This window comes from Chrysoperla carnea, chromosome 1, assembly GCF_905475395.1.
Source record: "Chrysoperla carnea chromosome 1, inChrCarn1.1, whole genome shotgun sequence".
Lineage (NCBI taxonomy): Eukaryota > Metazoa > Arthropoda > Insecta > Neuroptera > Chrysopidae > Chrysoperla > Chrysoperla carnea.
In genome coordinates, this window is record NC_058337.1 from 3,086,549 (window position 1) to 3,105,836 (window position 19,288).

The window sequence follows — 19,288 nt, forward strand, 5'->3', positions numbered from 1 at the left end:
GAGTTACGCTACTTGATCTCATGATTACCAAATAACAAAATGTTATATTTTAAATAAAGTAAATAAACAATTTCCAATGTCAGATATTTCAACTTTTTTTTTGGTCAAATGGTCATCGTATTTTGTATGAATGGCCTAAGTATCAATCAGCCACTTTACTGAATGTTGAAATAAACGCTACATATGAATATTATTTAGGCCGATAGTTGAACTGCGCCGTTTAGTAAAAATGCTAGGCTGTTAATTGAAGGGCTAATTATCCTAGTTGGCTGCGACTTCTATATTGGATAGAACTGAAAAGTTTTACACAACTTTGGAATAAATCTTATTTTTTATGACTGAAATTATGACTTTTTGTTCATACTGATAACGCTATCGTTTGTTAGCGTCACCAATGGGTTATGCTTTTTAATTAAGCAGGGCTTTGAGATTCTTACATTTTATTTTTATAAAACAGACACGCATGGTGAAATTATAGGGTTTTTTTTTTGTATTTTGATGACGGAACCCTAATGATGACTTAATTATTAGAAAGAAATTAAAGAAAATACATCTCGATATATTTAGTATTTTTTTTTTAAATTCTTTTTTATGCAAAAAGAAGCCGTGGGGAGGTGATTTATAATTTTTTTGCATAGGACTATTCAGGTTTTAGGTAATTTTATTGTAAAATTGATAAATAAAGACAAAACACTTTTTTGTTTCTTTTAAATTCACATTTATTTATCTGACAAAGATAACAATCTACATTTAATTAATAATTATATTTTAATAATTTATTTTTTTTTTTAAATGACTACGTAAATTATTTTTTCATTTTTTTTTATTTATTAATCATAATTAGATAAAATTATCATATTTTTTGTTTTTACACTTAAAATTGTGTTTATAATTATTAATTTAGTGATTTTCTTTTGGTTTTTTTTTTTGAACGATATGTAAGAAATTTTATAGGAGATCCATCCGCAAACCGATCGCGAGCTTCCTTTGTACAAAAACTAGTAAATTGTTCACTTATTTTGTAAAAAATAGCCAAAAGATGATATAATTTTAAATAATTTTTATATTACATTTACATATAAATTACATGTAAACAATTGAAGAATAATTTTGTTTTTTTTTTTGTTATATGGGAGCTTTATTTCTATAATTTATTGATTTCCGAAACATAATTAAATCTATAAATTTTTGTTTTTTAAATCTTTAAATTACATTGATCTATTTTTTTACTTTTTGATCAGCGAGAGGATCTCCTTAATATATAATTTTTGTTTTTACGTACCCAAAAGTGACGAACAATTTTATGTTAATTTGTTTTTGTGGTGATATCCAATTAATTTTTTTTAGTGATTTATTTTAAAAAATATTTCTTATAATAATAATTAATATAAATTATTTTTTTTTAATATACACAGACATTCATCGATTATTTGTTTGGATTAATTTAACAAAATTTTTTTGAGAGAATACGGATGGGCGAACATAAATTATTGATTTTAAATTATATAAAAATTCGAATATTTACAAAATCATACAAAAAGTATACACAAAATTTAGTTTATATAATATTTATACTATGTACAGTAATTTGTTTATTAAAGCTTTTTTTGCAAAAAAATTAACACCTATTTTTTTGTGAATTTATTGGATCCAAAATTTTTCATTTTCAAAAATTTCTATGGTTTTTAACATTGATTTAAGGTAGTACAAGCGCCAAGACAATTTTATACATACGGATAAAATTATTTGTACCTTATTTTCAACTTTGATCATGAACATTCATGTAGTTATAACAAATTTTCAATTTTCGATATTTTGAAAATTACTCCAGATATTGAAAAATTTTATTCTTACTTTTCGTCTTATATTGTCAAGTTATAACTATTTTTATAGAAATCTATGGAAACAAATCATCCATCTACTGTTTTCCCATAAAACCAATGTTAAATTACCCCTACATCCTTAAATTGGGGTTTATGTTCAACAATTTTTAGGACCCCTGGCTTGCGGATACTCTTAAGGATTTTCGCTGTACGGACACTTTATGGCCTGTACCAAATTTTTCAAAATGAATAATTTAGGATCGAATAAAAATTTAAAATAATTCATTGTAGATTTCCGAAAACAAAAAAAAATTTCTATCAAATAACCTACAATTAATACTAAAATTAAACTAAACTGGACATTGGCGGCGCTCGTGTCGCTACAGGACTAGCAGGCATTGAATGAACCGCTGCCGCAGCCACGGCTGCTTGGTGATGATAATACGACAACGAGGTAGGGTAACCAGTGGCTGTAGTTGGTGACGTAACAGATGTTGTAATACCACCAGCCACAGAACTAGCAATACTTGATGCAATATCCCGCGAGGATATCGCATCTAAGTGATGGTGATGTAGCGCATCATGATGGATACCCGCTAATGGATGACGTATTTGTGTACCGAGAGGCGATGAACCAGGATTTACACTTGCATCATGATATAAAATTGGTACACGAACCAATCGCTGTGCGGCATGTGCCATATTAGCTGCTTCTAGCTCCGCAGCTAATTGTCGTTTCCATTTATTACGACGATTTTGAAACCAGATTTTCACTTGGGTTTCCGTTAAATGTAAACTTGCTGCTAATCCAGCTCGTTCGGATGACGACAAGTATCGTTTCATATCAAAAGTAGATTCTAATTGAAAGACTTGTGATCGTGAAAAAACTGTTCGAGTTTTTTTCTTTCGTTTGTTCCCCATTGAATTCCCGGGACTCATTGATCCAGAATTTGATTTATTTTTATCCTTATCATTCCCGTCATATTCATCATCGTCGTCCACCATGTCGTCTTCTTCGATAACCATACTATCACTTTCGCGGTACGGACTTTTGGAACGTGACATTTGTAAATAGTTTGCGGTGGAATCAAGGAATGCCGGATGATGTGCCCCGAGAATGTTGGATAAATGATGCGGGGGTGGTGTGTTTGGAGGTGATCGTCGATCAGGACTACTTGGTCGTGATGAACGATTTTCCGAGGAATGTGTTTGATTGTTTGATGGTTCGTTTGTATTGCGTGGTGAGCCAATCGGTGATGTGTCGTCATTTGTTGTGGAGCCATCTGTAAACAAAAAGAAAATTGTTTTAGTAAATTTGTAAAAATTTTTGAAAAATGTACTAAGGAAAATTAACGCAACATGGAAAAAAAATGCTACTCAGTGAATTTAAAGCATGATATTACGGTTTGATTCCATTTTAGCAATATTCCAATTTAATACTTAAACAAATGACTAACAGACGTTCCATATAATGGATTAAGTTAAAATGTTCTAACCTCAAATAATAGTATTACATTTTATATATGAAATTATTGATTGATTAAACTGATATGTATGTATTCTATGGCATTAAAAACACACAAGTTAAACCATTCTAAGTGTTTTTATACTATAACATTACATGCGATGACTACACTTAGAATGTTTTAACTGATACGATTTTTACTCGAATCATTTTTATAACAAAAACATTCTATAATAAGCAAAGCAAAGCAAATAGGTAAAAGCAAAAAGAAAGTTAATATAGGGGAAAATTATGTTTTTCCTTCATATATTATTATAATATGTTATATATTTTAATCTACCCTACATATATGTATAACTAGCTTGATACCCGCCCGCTTCATTGGGCTTTAAAGCCTCCTCCTTTCTTGATCTCACTTATTACCCTTCTATGACACTCGAAGGAATTGTTTAACACACCTAAAATATTTGCATAGTTTTCAATTTTTTTATGTGTAAATTAGTAGTTCATTGAGTATATCAGAAAAGAACGCCATGAATTGCTTTAACATTAACGATTATAAATTTTTACAGAAATCTTTAATTTATAGTTTGAAATGATGATCATAGATGGAGCAATAAAATGTCAGAATAAATATATATATCTTTATAAATTATAGCTCATGTGTTATTCTGATGTATGAGCTATATTGTTGTACAGTTTCATTCAAATTCATTAGCTAGTTTTTGCATGAAAGCGTAACAAACATACAAACAAGTATTCTTACTTTCACATTTATAATATGTAGGGATGTATCTATCTATTTTGGGGGTAGGTACTTATGTATATGTATTATGTAAAAGTTCTCTCATCTTTTAGCTTGGTGAGCTTTCATCAATAAATAAATATTATAAAGGATGATTAATCAATTGGTTTCTTTTTGAAATTATCTAGATATTAAAAGTGCATCGGTGATTATTTAAAAATTATTGATCCTTTATACATGAAATAAATCAAACGTACCCTCATATTGGGTTGACTACTAAATCAGAAGTATGTCTTTTTTAAACCAATACTACAATTAATTCATACAGTACCTTCAATATTCAGAAAAATATCTTGTATTGTATATATGAAATATACATAGTATATTAAGTTTAGTACCAAGTTTGTAACGCTTAAAAATAATGATGCTAGGAAAAAAATTTTGTCATAGGTGTTCATAAAATCACCTAATTAGTCCATTTCCAGTTGTCCGTCCGTCTGTGGACACGATAACTCAAAAACGAAAAAAGATATCGAGCTGAAATTTTTACAGCATACTCAGGACATAAAAAGTGAGGTCAAGTTCGTAAACAAGCATCATAGATTGTAAACCGTTAGAGATTGAACAAAAGTTTAAACGTAAAAAAAGTTCCTTATCAAAAATTATACAACTTTTGTTTGAAACATTTTTTCGTAAACATCACTGTTTACCCGTGAGGACGCCAATTAGGCGGAAATTTTATAATATGTCCTATACTTGTTTATCAGTTATGTATGTGTCACATGTTTGTATGTGTAATGTGATAAAGAAATCAACACTGACTATGCTTGGTATTTCAACAATTAATTCAGTCAATTGTTTGTTTTCACTTGTTTTTTTTTTGCAAATGTTAAAAAAAAAACCACCCGTATATAAATAAAACGTTAATATATCGGTAAAAGATATTATAACAAATCATTAAATGTAATATTATGTTTTTATGATAATAAAAGCCATTAAATTATTTTTAAATTTTCATAATTTATTTTTCCAATATATAATATGTACTCGTATGTCTATATATATATATATATATATATATATATATATATATATATGTATTCCGATCAATTGAAAATTGATACATCAAACAATATAAAATATATAATGTATTCATTGATTATATGATGGTTTTATATTTTAAATATTTGTAATTTGAGTATTAAACAAAAATAAATGGTTTGTTTAATAGGGAAAAATAATTATAATTATAAAAAAAAAATCATTAATATATTTATTGTTTATAATTAAAATAAATAATAATAAAATTTTAAATTAAACCAATAACAAAAATTTTAGTAGGGCAGGAGCTGCGTTAGCTAAGCGAATTCCTTCAGGCATTGAAAAAATAACACATTTAAAAAAAAATCGAACTTTGTATTTTTATTTTTTCAAGAAGTTTTATTTCCACAAACTTATTTTAAATCCACCATTTATATGAGTAATCACAATTAGTTAATTCATACTGATGATGATTACTTGGTAATTAAAATACGTATTTATTTAATACAAAAATTGACCTAGGAAATTGAAGCAAAAATCGAAACTTATTTCGAAAAATCTCCGATAATATTGATAGTAAAATAATATTTGCAATAGTTACGCGATTTAATTTATAAAAGTAGAAGTTTCTGACTTGGAAAATGGAAAAAGCATGATGGTATTTTTTTTCCAGTGAGCTTCTATATATTATGTCGCCCTATTAGCTCAGTTGGCTAAGGCGTAACCAATTCCGTTCGCGGTATGCTTAGGGTAGCAGGGTCGATTGCCGCCGTCGCGGTCGCAACAAAATTAATTTTATTAAGAGTTGTGATGGACTGGTGTAGTGCATGGTAAACGCATGAAGAAGGTGCACTCAGCCTCTGAAATTGAGGACTAGATAAATGAAATTATCTGCGGAAAGGTTGTAAAAGACATATATATGGTATCACAATGGGCTCCATAGCCTAAGTGTGTCCTTCGTGGACAGCCAATATAACCTAGCCTTACCTTCTATATATTATTGTTAAAAGTAACCACTAAATAACATATAAATTTAATGTTTAATTTTCTAGAACGATTTTCTATAACGAACAAATAAAAAAGGGATAAAACTAATTTTTTAATTATAAAGTGCGTGTCGTGTATCGATCAATAAATAAAATAGTCTTCTTCGCCACTAATGCGTTAAAAACTTTTAATTCGTTTTTATATTTTCTCTCCACTTCATTTTAAATTTCATTTATTAAGTACTAACTAACTAACTTATAAGGTTTGAAATTCAATAATAAATAAATAATACCTAATCCTTAATGTTTCTTTAACATCAAACGAAATGTTATTAATTCCCTTTTTTTGTGGTGGTACCTAGATTATGTAATTGTTAAAAAATACTTATTTTTCTCAATCTAAGGTTTCCTCAATTAAATTAAATTTTATCGTTTTAGAAATTCATTGGTCGTGATTACCCAATACTCAAATTGAACAATTGAAATTTCATTTCAACTCTTTAAGGTATTTCGATACTGTAAAAATGAAAATGATACCAACAATTTTAAATTTTATTTATCAAATAATCATCCTTGTATGGTGTTTTTGGGAAAAATTCTTATCAAGTCAAATCTTACCAAAAAAATTTCATTTTTATGCACAGTTCTTAATTCGGTTATGATTTTAAAGCTTAAAACTTGAGAAATATTGATAAAAGTTTTTTTGATGTAAATGCTAACATTTTTAAAAGCACTTATTGACTAAAAACCAACACTTATTACGACTTTTTGATATTACGACCAATGAAAAAAGGGCTGTTTTTAATAATTATACAGAATAAGACGCATAAAATTCTCAATTACACACAAAATTTCAGTTTTTCGTAACATTTTCTTTTTGGTATCGAAACACGTTATCCTTTTGGAAAATTTTGCAATTGAATGGAGAGTTTTAGAGGTAACAGGTGAAGAAATTGGTCCTGGGTAACTATAACCTTGATATGTGGTTTTAGTTGATTTCCTAGAAAATACTAATGGATTAACTTGAAATTTTGACAAATCGTTGCATTTATACTCAAAAGTGTTTATACTATGAACCCCACAGCGTGTTCTCATAATTCCAAGCGTGTTTCTAGACTATTTTATTTACTCTTTTAATAATTAGATAATAAATCGGCCACATCTAAATGTAGTTGGGTTTTACTAGTATGTTAATAAATTCAATTTTAAACTTATGAAATTTTAATTATCTATACTTAATTTAAAAAGTGAAGACAAAAACACAGTAATATCAAATTTTTAAGTTTTAATTTCTATCGACAGTCCTCACGAGTACATGCACCTTTTTTTAAATGTTTAGTTGGTAGCGCTTCCATTTTGTAAAGGAAATCGTTGAGAAAAGATAACATTATGTGTATGTAAACGTTTTGATTAAAATGAGAAGTTCTAATATAGTGATAAGCTTACCAAATTAATAAAAATTGATTCAATTTTAATTCGTTATTAAGTGGATAACTAAAGTGTTTTTATCTATGCTGTTGAAAATCATGTGTGTGTGTGTGTGTGGAGCATAAGTATATAATCATTGAAATGTAAAATGTCCATTCAGACAGAATTTAATTCATATAGAATACATAGAGATCCTATGTTGTATTAAAAAATTATAAAGAAAATTTATATGACTTCAATACAATATAAAAAAAAAAACGTAATATTACTACAAAATGTATATATGTGTGTATCATATATCAAAAAACCATTAAGAACTTATTTTAGATGATGATGTATGGGGTTTAACTGTAATAAAACATATAAATGTTTCTAATCTAAAAAAAATTGTTTAATTGATTCGATTTAGAACCTATTAGTTCACACGATAATATGTTTAAATTGAAAATCAATCTATTGTAAAAAAAAGTAATCATTTTTTAATTGGTTCTAAAGAGGCCCATATTAGAAATTTCGCGATAATAAAATTTCATCTCATTTAAATCTTTATGCATACATATGCGCTTAGTCACCATCTTGTCAGTGACGAACGAAGCTTTGTTGAATCAATAAGTTACTGTGTAGTTTTATAATTTTTCGTCCTAGGAAACGGTAAGTTTGTTATAATAGCGTACACCTTCGTTTTTAGGCTCAAGGAAACGGGGTTTTTAATAAGTCAAACACATCTGAAGGTTTTTTCTCTTTTAAAGCCTTTTTTCTTCTTTGCACAACAACAAAATGTTGAAACCATGAAGGAAAGTATTTTTTGTCGCCCTAGTTCTAATTTTATGGTTTTTATAGGATTCTTAATTTAAGAGGATCTATTCTTGTTTTTTGAAGAAGTATTTTTTGATCATTGTGACGCATGCCTTATCACAGAGGCCACCCACATCATTATTTGTTAATCTTTATTTATTCCATTACAAACATATTTACAATTACATTTTTTTTGATGTGGGTGGATTCGGTTACTTCGTTCGTATCCAAGCGACGACAATGTGATCAATTCTGCACTCCCATTAATTATAAATTGTTCACACAGCCGCTGCCTGGATTCGAACCCGCAACCTAAGTCTAAATAGTCCAACGTTCTAAGACAAGCGCCTTAGACCGATCGGCCATTTAGGCTCTGATCTTGTGATCATTAGTAATGAAAATTACATATTTAATGATACAAATTATTACTTGATTGAAGTAAATATATTTGATTCCCTATTAATGGTTTTACAACAAGTTAAAATTTATTGAAACAAGGATCTCTTATGTCAAACATAGTATATGACGTCAAACACTTTGACCGATCTCTTTGATCTGTCTAATTTGGCCGATTTTAATTTTAATTTCACTTTTTGCCATCTCTTGTACGATATTTTCAAATTTTATTAAAAATTTCAAGAATATTCTCTATTGAACTGAATATATCCAGTAAATTGCTCGGTGGAAGTTTACAAAATCAATGTTAATCAGATTCAAAATGTAACAAAAATCTTAGCCTGTGATGCGAGATCTCAATTTGTCTTTTTGATCCTGTTTCGTCTCATAAGTCATAAGAGAAACGTTTTTGCTTTCTTTCAGATGTAGTATTTTCGTAGCAACGTTTCCGGATGAATTATGAACGAATTTGGAAGTTAGAGATGAAAGAAGTAAATTGAAGTCGTGCATTTGTATAATTTACTCAATATATTGGAAATATTATTAAGTATTTGACTGTGTACTTCTCATAGGTATAAACTATTATGTGATACGTTGGGTTATTCAAGTGGTATTAAAAATGTTTTACTATGACTTCTATATGATATGTAGTTTAAAATACTCTATTTAATGTTAAAATCACATTATCAATTATAAAAAAAAAGATACATTACATACACATTACCTATTCGTTTTTAATTTGTTCTATTTTGAATATAAAAGACCTATACAGTCTTTTTGTCTATTTTTTAAATGTTAGTTCAGTTTATACAAGTATTAAAAGGATTTTTATACCATGTGTATACGTAAAATGCTTTATGAAGCCGACTTTACTTTATTAAGTAAACGAGAGTGATACCCATCCGCTTCGCTGGATTTAATAAAGATTGCTCTCGCTTATCCCCTTTCTAGAACACTCGAAATAATGGTAAGGATTGTTTTACACAGGTAAAATATATGTATGGTATTCTATTTTTTGTAAATGTATAATAGTCGTAATTATTAATCGAGTATATCAGAGAAGATGGCCGTGGAATATTTTATATTGACTATTTTTACAGAAATCTGTAATTTATGGTAATGTCAAATTAAATTAATTTTAAATTTTTTATTAATATATCTTTATAAATTATATCTCATGTGTTATTCTGATATATCAACTCTATTGCTGTACAATTTCATTAAAAACCATTCGCTAGTTTTAGCGTAAAAGCGTAACAAACAAACAAACAAACATGCTTACTTTCGAATTTATAATATATAACGACTAGGATCTTAAGATTAATTTGGAAAAATAATATTCATTAGTTAAAAACGTAACAAATATGTTCCTAAGAAGGAAATTCTAACAAGCGGAACTCGTTTTTCCATAAAATACATTTATAGTGATGAAATGAATGGCATTTGTGTCGTTATTTCTTCTATACGTGATTTTTTCTAAATCGTTAGGCATCAATATTTCAAAAAACTGTGCTATATATCGAAAAATTTTACTCGTAATTTTCGTCTAATTTTCCCAAGTTCTAGCAGATTCCACCCTCAAAACTTAGAAATGTAAGTCTCCAATATTTTCAAACACACAGTTTTTGAGAACGTTTTTAAGATTTTATTTCATTCTGTGTGTTTTACAAACATTTTTCTTTAAAATAATATTATTATAATATACAAATAATATTAGTAATTGAATTATTGATTATTACCAATAATTATTTCTAAGTATTTTTACAACAACCATTTAAAAACAAAACGCAAAGAAACCTTTGTAAAAAAAAAAACAATACTAAGTTATTAACAATTGCAATAAATATGTGTAAAAAACTTAAATATTGAGTGATGCAATTTAATTTAATTTTATAAATAAATATATATGATGGCTGACTAGTTAATTATTTATGTATTTTAAGTAAATCTTCTTATAATTATTAAAGACATTCTTTTTTAATTGCAACCTATTTAAAGTTTAATGTTTTTTTTAAAACTATTATTTGACTGTAATAAACTCGAAATTCACAATATTAGTAAAATGAATTCTCAGAAATTCTCAGACGGTTAAACATGTATCTTCATAAACATGGTGATATAAAAAAACTTTTAACAAAAAGAAAACCGACTTCAAAAGGAAAACTTTTCCTAAATATATTAAAATGCACTAAAAAGTAAAAAAATAACGATAATATAATGTAGTTAAAATTATTGTTATTTTTGGAGTCGGTGTCAGCCAAGCTAATGCAGCAAACTGTTCTGTCAGAGTTGTTTCCTTGGCTGACACCGACTCCAAAAATAACAATAATTTTAAGTACATTATATTATCGTTATTTTTTTTACTTTTTAGTGCATTTTAATATATTTTGGAAAAGTTTTCCTTTTGAAGTCGGTTTTCTTTTTGTTAAAAGTTTTTTTTATTTTGTGATTTTTAGTGAATCTGAAGTACACTAACTAACTTGTCACTAAAAAAAGAATCATCGAAGTGATATTGAGTTATTCGTCCTCTTGTCGTGCAAACTTAATGCAAATTTAAAACTTTTATGGTTTTCTTATGGATGCCGTTGTCAGAACTGTACCAAAATGAGGTGGGATAAAACGGGAAGCACCAGCTTTCAAACAGATAAAGAATCATCAAAATCGGTTCACCCAGTCAAAAGTTCTGAGGTAACAAACATTAAAAAAAAAAAATACAGTCGAATTGATAACCTCCTCCGTTTTTGTTTGAAGTCGGTTAAAAATACACTATTTCGACTGTTTTTACTTCGAATTTTGTCAATATAGTCACGGTTTTTTAGAAATTCAACAAATACTTTTCTCAATTCCTTAGAAATACGTTTCAATTAATCTTTGGGAGAATGCCCAAATTGGGTTGTTGGGTTTTTTTGATTAAATATGCGTAAAAACATGCACTTGGATGATATTTATTCTATATTTTATGCAGCCCTATACTGCAAACTTGAATTAGTAAAATAATTACAATTTTTTATTAAAAAAAACTTTTTTTTACCAAAATTACTTCTTGGGTTTATTTTGGGATATCCACTATTAATAATGACATCAATTTTGGGCCTGATTCAAAGGTTTCTATCGGTGAAGGTAGAATTGTTATAGTAATTTTTGGGTCAGTTAAATTTTCAAAAGCTTTCTAAAACTCGATTAAACTGATTATTTTACAACCGATATTCTTCGATCAATATTTCTCACCATTTCAAACGAAGGACTTTTACCACCAAAGAAGACTCGCAATACCCAATTTATTGTTACACTTTTATGTTAACAATTTAACAGTTTCAAATTTTTATGAAGCATAATAATTGTTCATTTTACTGTTTTTAAATCGAGAAGTCGTTCAAATCGTTTACAAAATGTTTTTGTTTAGATTTTCAATTTAATATTATATATTTTTTTTTATATAAAAATAAATAAGCCATATTATGCCTCTTTATATTTAAAAAAAGGATATTTCATAATATAAATATGATCATATTACAAATCCTGTAATTTAATACTCAATATTTTTTTATCCTTTCTTCAAAAAAAAAAAAAGATGCACCATTTTTCATTTAAAACCGTCGATTAACCCTTTTATTATGATTATTGACAAGAAAAAAAAACAAATTCTATCAAATATGGATTGATAGGATGCGGTGTTGTACCTTGAATGACTCTTATCTCGAGACGTATTACTTTTATCGATAGATTTTAAGAAAATGCGAGCAAAAAAGAATTTTATTCTTGATTTAAAACAAAAATTTTCTATTTCAAAATATGCTCTAAGATTTTACGTTTCAATTGTGTTTACTTTTAAGGATTTTTTTTTTTTAAATTTGCTTTAAAATAATTCTATTTTAAAAGAATGCGCCACTGTCAATTTTAAGAGTTCATGATTTATTTCCATCTAGAATGTCACAGTAAAAACTTTTTAAAGTAAAATCTAACGAAAGTACACGAGAGAGCCGCGAAAATATTTTTTGCTTACACTTTTACTATCATGATGAGAAGAATTCTCATAACAATCTCAAAGACTTGAAAAGATTCATAGATGTAGGTTGAAAAAGTCTCAAAAATTCATAATTCGAAAATATATAAAATTACATGAAGGCAGAAATAGATTCAACCACATTTAACATTTGAAAAATAAAAGTTATTTTTATTGTAAAAATGCTCATAACGCCAGTGCTGACGGGTTAAAAGTAGTTTTACTTAAGTAGAACAATTTTGGAGTAGAAATATTTTAACGTAGAAAAATAAAAATTAGAATTGTTTTTCTGCCAAAAATGCAAAAAATAACAGGGCTATTAAGAAAGACTATTCCTATTGTTTCTACGAGGTACAACACTTTCCCCTATTTAGTAATTTGACACGATTAAAACGATAATAACAACAAAAAAAAAAGCAAAAGTGGTCATGGATAATTTGCTTAATGTTATGGAAGTAATTTATTTAGATTTGATTTAAAAACCTTTCTTAAAAAGGATTAAATGCGATACATACCGTTCGGACTTGGTCGATCCAATGCACCCAGACCAGGATGTGTTGGTGGTATTCGACCCCAATACCAAGGTAACGTTTTTGGATCGTGTGCACCATGTGCTGAATTTGGATATAATGCTGCATATCGGCTTGTTGCTGCTGCCAATGCACCAAAATGGGACATAAGACCCAGCCTGTAAATAAAAACAAAAATTGTTAATAAAATTATCTCAATAAGTAATAATTTTATAAAATCATAAAAAATTACGATTGGGGCTAATTTGAAAAGTCTAAGAACTAAATTTTAATGAAAAATGACCTAATGTTAGCTTTCGGAGAAAATAGGACTTAAAAATATGTCATTTTTGCATTTAAGGATGTATGAGCATGGTAGTGGGGGCACAAATTAAAAAATAGATATTTTCAATTTTGATGATAAATTTATATTATTACTTGACGATATAAGACGAAAAGTAAGAATAAAATTTTTCGATATCTGGCTTAATTTTCAAAATATTGAAAATTGAAAATTTTGTTTAAAATTATTTAGCTTTCGATATTTCGAAAACCAAGACACATATCGAAAAATTTTATTCTTATTTTTCGTCTACATTCATGAAGTTATAACAAAATTCATCATCAAAGTTGAAAATAAGATAAAAATAATTTCAACCCTTAATCTACCCTGCTCTTACATCCCTTATATGGACGGTGACACTTAGTTTTTTTCTTTTCTAATTCATTGCTAATATGTTTACTTTCTATTAAAAAGTTTTTTTTTTAATTTGTTTTCATTCATTCCAAATGAAAATTATCAAAAACTTCCAAAATATGTCGTTTTTTGAGATTCCTCCATAAGAGCCAATGTATTTTATATCAATTTTTAATGACTTTTTTCTTAAAAATTTGCACGGATACCTAAGCTGAAATTTTAACCACATATTCTTTGAGTAAAAAACTACCTACAAACAAATTTTGAGCCTTTAAATCAAACATTGTTGTCATGCTCATACATCCTTAATCGAAAGAAAAAACGCTAATAACAGAAAAATACTTTAGCCAAAAGTTTTCAAGGGCGATAGAGGACATTAGCCTGTATCCATGACTTAAACTGGAAAGCATCTGGGCGAATGTTATATCCATAAGCTCATGTTTTAATATGCCGTTGATAATTTATAATAATTGGGTTGGTATTTTAAAGACCATATGAAATAAAAAATCATCAGCTTTTTGTTGATAATAGTAGCATGATGAATAATAGTAATTTTATACCTTTCAAAATATAAACATTAAAACATATATACCTTTATAATAATAAATAATTAATTAATTTAAATACATAATAGGTAATTTTAATTTATGAATAAAGAAATACAAAGGTAATAAATAATTTTTAATTATTATTTAATTAATAGTTAAACAATCATAAATAACACAACTGTAATTATTATATTATTTTATTCAAAAGCAGCGTATAAAACATAAAAGGTATCATGTATACACTATAAAATTATATTAAAAGTACGTTGTACAAGTGGCCGATGTCTTCATTTATCTAAAAAAATCAAACTAAAGGACAGAGTTGCCTATATCGTACCACCATTTATATGGTATGCAAGCTCTTGATGGGAAAAAACACAGACAAACCTGTAGAAATAATTCGATCCGATGATTTTGTCAACACATGCATGAACCTCTGAGATCAATAGTTCTCTCCTTGATATCGTGAGTCAAGAAAAGTAAGTCGATGTTACCTATTAGAGACTTTTTGATTCTTATTAATTGTACTAAAAAATTGCATTTTTGTACATTTTTATATCTTTAAAATGATTTTGAGAATTCTATTTTGAAATCCAAAATGATGGTAGTGCCAGTCACGATTTGTTTTTCTAATAAATGTGATTCTTAAATACTAAAGTTCTTAATTTTACTATTTTCCAATAATTTGTTTTATGTAATTTGATCCTAGATATAATTTAAAATCAAAAATCCTGCATAGAGGAAGATATTCGAAGCTTCAAAAAACTCTCGGATGCGATTTTCTTTTACAATGTAGTGTCAGTCACATTTGAAATTTTATATCATAAAGTTTGACACAAAATAAAACACATTTTGGGTCAAATGTAGTGCCAGTCACATATGGAGTCACCCGAACAATACATACAAAAGTAATTTCATTTGAAATTCGACGGAACTAGCTGTCCATCAACGTCTTTGTAATATTTAAGGTGTTGGATAAAGGTAAAATTATCGGACGATGATCAATTTCTAATTCTTACCATACATTTCAGAAAACTGTTCCATTTCTTACACAATGTGCAGTTAGGTTTTCAACAGGTTTAACCATCTCATCCCAAAGCCCACACATAAATATATATATATATAAGTTTAAACAATATAATTAAATAAAAAAGTTGAAATTTAAACCATTTCCGTTAACAACTAACACTACCTTTGTGTATTTCCGTTAAAAAAACAACAACACACTCGCACACTATAAAACCATTGGTATCGCGTTTACCTTTCTAACTAAACTAAAAAGACTCTCCATTCATGTCTGTCCGTCGATGTCTCTCATTTCAATTTTTATTTATGTACCTAATTAAATTTAAAAAAAAAAAAAACTAACATTTTTACATAAATAATAAGATTTTTATTAGATAAAAAATTGTATATAAACATTTTTTAATACATTTCGTGACCCAAAAATTGGTTTGTACCATCATTTATTGCGTATTTTGTTTATTTTCGATGTGTGACATACGCGTGCGAGACGGAACAAGACACACGTGGCTCGTTTAGATGTTAATTTTTTATTTCCTTCGCTTGTTTAACAAAAATTATGCGTGTTTGTTTTTAATGTACATGCCAGGAGAGGACGCCCTAAAGTTCAATTTTAAATTAATACCTTGTATGTATGATACAGGGTATAAATTGTCGAAAATGTTACGAACAAAATTTCGGTATTGCGGTATGTGTTCATAAAATCACCTAATTACATACATTCTTGTTTGTCTGCCCATCCGTGGACATGATATCTCAAAAACAAAAAGTGTAATAATATAAAAAACTTTTAACAAAAAGAAAACCGACTTCAACAGAAAAAATTTTCCAAAACAAATTAATATGCACTAAAAAGTAAAAAAATAACGATAATATAATGTAGTTAAAGTTATTGTAATTTTTGGAGTCGGTGTCAGCCAAGGAAACAACTCTGACAGAACAGTTTTTTTACTTTTTAGTACAAACTAATTTGTTTTGAAAAATTTTTGATTTTTAGTGAATCTGAAGTACACTAACTAATTTGTCACTAAAAAAAGATTCATTGAAATCGGTTGGCTTGATATTGAGTTATTCGTCCTCTTGTCGTGCATACTTAATGCAAATTTAAGACTTTTAGTGTTTTGTCATGTATAACGTTGTCACAACTTGACCAAAATGAAATGGGATCAGACGGGAAGCATCAGCTTTCATAAAGATAAAGAATCATAAAAATCGGTTCACCCAGTCGAAAATTCTGGGAACACACATAAAAAAAATACAGTCGAAAACCTAAAATAAATTCTCGAACATTTTTGGGAACTAAGTATAAAATCGTGATTTACAGTTTCATAATATGAATTATCGGCATCGAATTTCCATAACCATACCAATATATTCTACCAATAAATTTCATTTGCGATTTTTACTCCAATTTTCTTTCTGAGAATAAATAAATTTTTATTTTCTCTCATTTTTTTCTACCAAAAGACATTTTATTAACAGGTTCACAAAGGTTATACGTAAAATGAAACATTTAAAAGGAAAATCTATGATCAATCTAGGCAACGAGGGACGGTGACAGAAGGGAGGGAAAATCTGGGAAAGCTGCACTTGTCATATGTGGAAGCATCATAATAGCTCAAGCTATCATAGCAGTAGCAAATACGTCATTTAAAAATAGAAAGATGAAAATAATCAAAAATAATTTCACATGGCAGGGTAAAAAAAAGGCGGTCTTAAAAAGCTTCTGAAGACTTTCATTTCGAATATATTTTCTATGAACTCTGAATTCTATGAAATCAAATCATTCACTTTTCACGTTTTCCCATCAGATAAATGTTAAATAAGCCAACTTTTGAGGTGATTTATTTATTTAAATAATCGGGAACTCCCCCCTCTAAAATTGTCAGAATGAATTTAGATTTTTTCCAACTTCATTTTTCATAAAAACCAAGCCTTTTATCCAAAATTGGAAAAACAATTCAGAAAAACAAAAGCATGCTGTTAATCGATAGTCGAAGAACCTTAAAAAATCGCTTCTTTTTAGTTTGTAAGGTAAATTGGACCTATACGATACCAACTAATCTTAAAAACCCGTAAAAAGTTTTGGTATTTTATGGTTTGCCTAAAGATTGTATGCCTCTTTCGAACTATTTGATGTATATTTTTAGATATATTATGTAACGTAATTCTTACTGCCCTGGGAGTTTAGACTATATAATATTTAAGGCATCTTTCTCAAAATACTCTCGTTTATTGAGTGAGTGTAGCGGAAATAAAAGTTTTGATGTAAAGTTAACACAACATCGAATCGAAAAGTGCTTATTCTAGTATAATACATATAAAGTCGAAGAACGATATATATTTACTTTACTTCTATGTTGATGATGATGGAGCAAAGCAAAGGAGGGCTAAGGAAGTGGGAGACGTGGGGGACGAACCAATGTCGATAGGTAACGAATAAACGTTAACTACCTTCCTACATAATATTCTCGACTACTCTACCTAACTTGTTTATAGAAGTCTATCGATCAGTTAGTTTCATCGTAAGAATATCGCAACCACTTTGTGTTCGAATAAGCTACTTATAACGATTCCCTACAGCTTTTACTCTTACTAGAGTATACAATGTCTTCCAGAGAAATAATGGCCAATAAATTATCTGTAATGTTAATGTACGAGGCGCAGAAAATTGACGAACTTCCGTTTTTGCCCATTTGTTGCTTCGATTATGTGAGGGATAAATCTACAGAAATTTTTGGTATGTTGTTCCCCATTTTTTCTTCCTCGGAAGGGTAGATAAGGAAGACGATGGGCATAGGGATTGGAAAATACAAAAGGGTTATTGATTATGCGAGGCCAATGATCATTTTTACAGTTGCAAACTATACCTACATTGGAAAACGATTGGCATTGGAATTGGAAAGGATATAAGGGCTTTTGATTTGCGAGGAAAATGATCATTTTTCTGTTTTAGAAGATTTTGTCAATGAAAATTGATAAAGTGGCAAAGGCAAGATTCTGGAATCTAAGGCAAAGGGAAAATTCAGGCATCTTTATGTATTTCGATTTGCCTATGGTGTGTTACTTCTACAAGTTAGAAACATTCCTACTGAAACACATTGTAGTTATATTTACTTGAATGTTGTTAGTTAATAGTCGTTATATAACATCAACGTAACCTTAACGTTACGTTACTATGGCATTAAGCTTAAAATCGGTTGCATGTCTTTGGAAGAAACAAACCTTTAAGGAATAGACAGGAAGTGTTCAAACTTCAACGTTACAGAGTGGAAACACTTAAAAGTCAATGCAAATTTAATGTTAGAGGCCGGTTAACGAAAACATTATTCTTATGGGAATATTTATACTTTTAACGTTAGATACGTTAAAAGTAAAGCACATAAGGAAAGCACACAAGCTTCTACTTCTTGTTCTTCATCGTCTTCTTGTTGTGCAGAAGCTTGTTGCAAAGTTTTTCTTCATCTTATCTTTTTCAATTTCTCTCGATTATTATTATATATATTTTATTTTTTGTTCTTGTTTCCTTTATTTCTTGTTGCAAACAAAACATAAGAAAAGTTATAATATTTTTATCTTTTTTCTCTTTTTATCTACTTTTTTTTTTAAACTAAATATTATTTATATTATAAAAATGTTTAAAAAGATAATAAATTTTTAAAGAGAAAAATTTATGTTTATTTATTTTTTATTATAAATGAAATTTATTTATTTTCGTTAAGTTCGTTATTTCGTTTTTTTTTCTTTTCTTTACTATTGTTTTTTTTTTTTATTTTTGGTTTTATTTATTTTTTAATTTTTATGGGATTTATACAATTTTTTTTTCATT

General features: G+C 28.0%; 1 protein-coding gene across 1 annotated transcript in view; it reads right to left on the reverse strand.

Moving 5' to 3' along the window:
• Positions 1–2,168: 2,168 nt before the first annotated feature.
• LOC123290438 (homeobox protein HMX3) overlaps positions 2,169–19,288 on the reverse strand; it is a 33,836-nt gene continuing 16,716 nt past the window's right edge. Inside the window, exons 2-3 of the mRNA XM_044870613.1 lie at positions 13,198–13,370; positions 2,169–3,106 (exon numbers count right to left, since the gene is read on the reverse strand). Coding sequence (XP_044726548.1) covers positions 2,169–3,106; positions 13,198–13,370 — 1,111 coding nt within the window. The remainder of the gene's footprint in view (positions 3,107–13,197; positions 13,371–19,288) is intronic.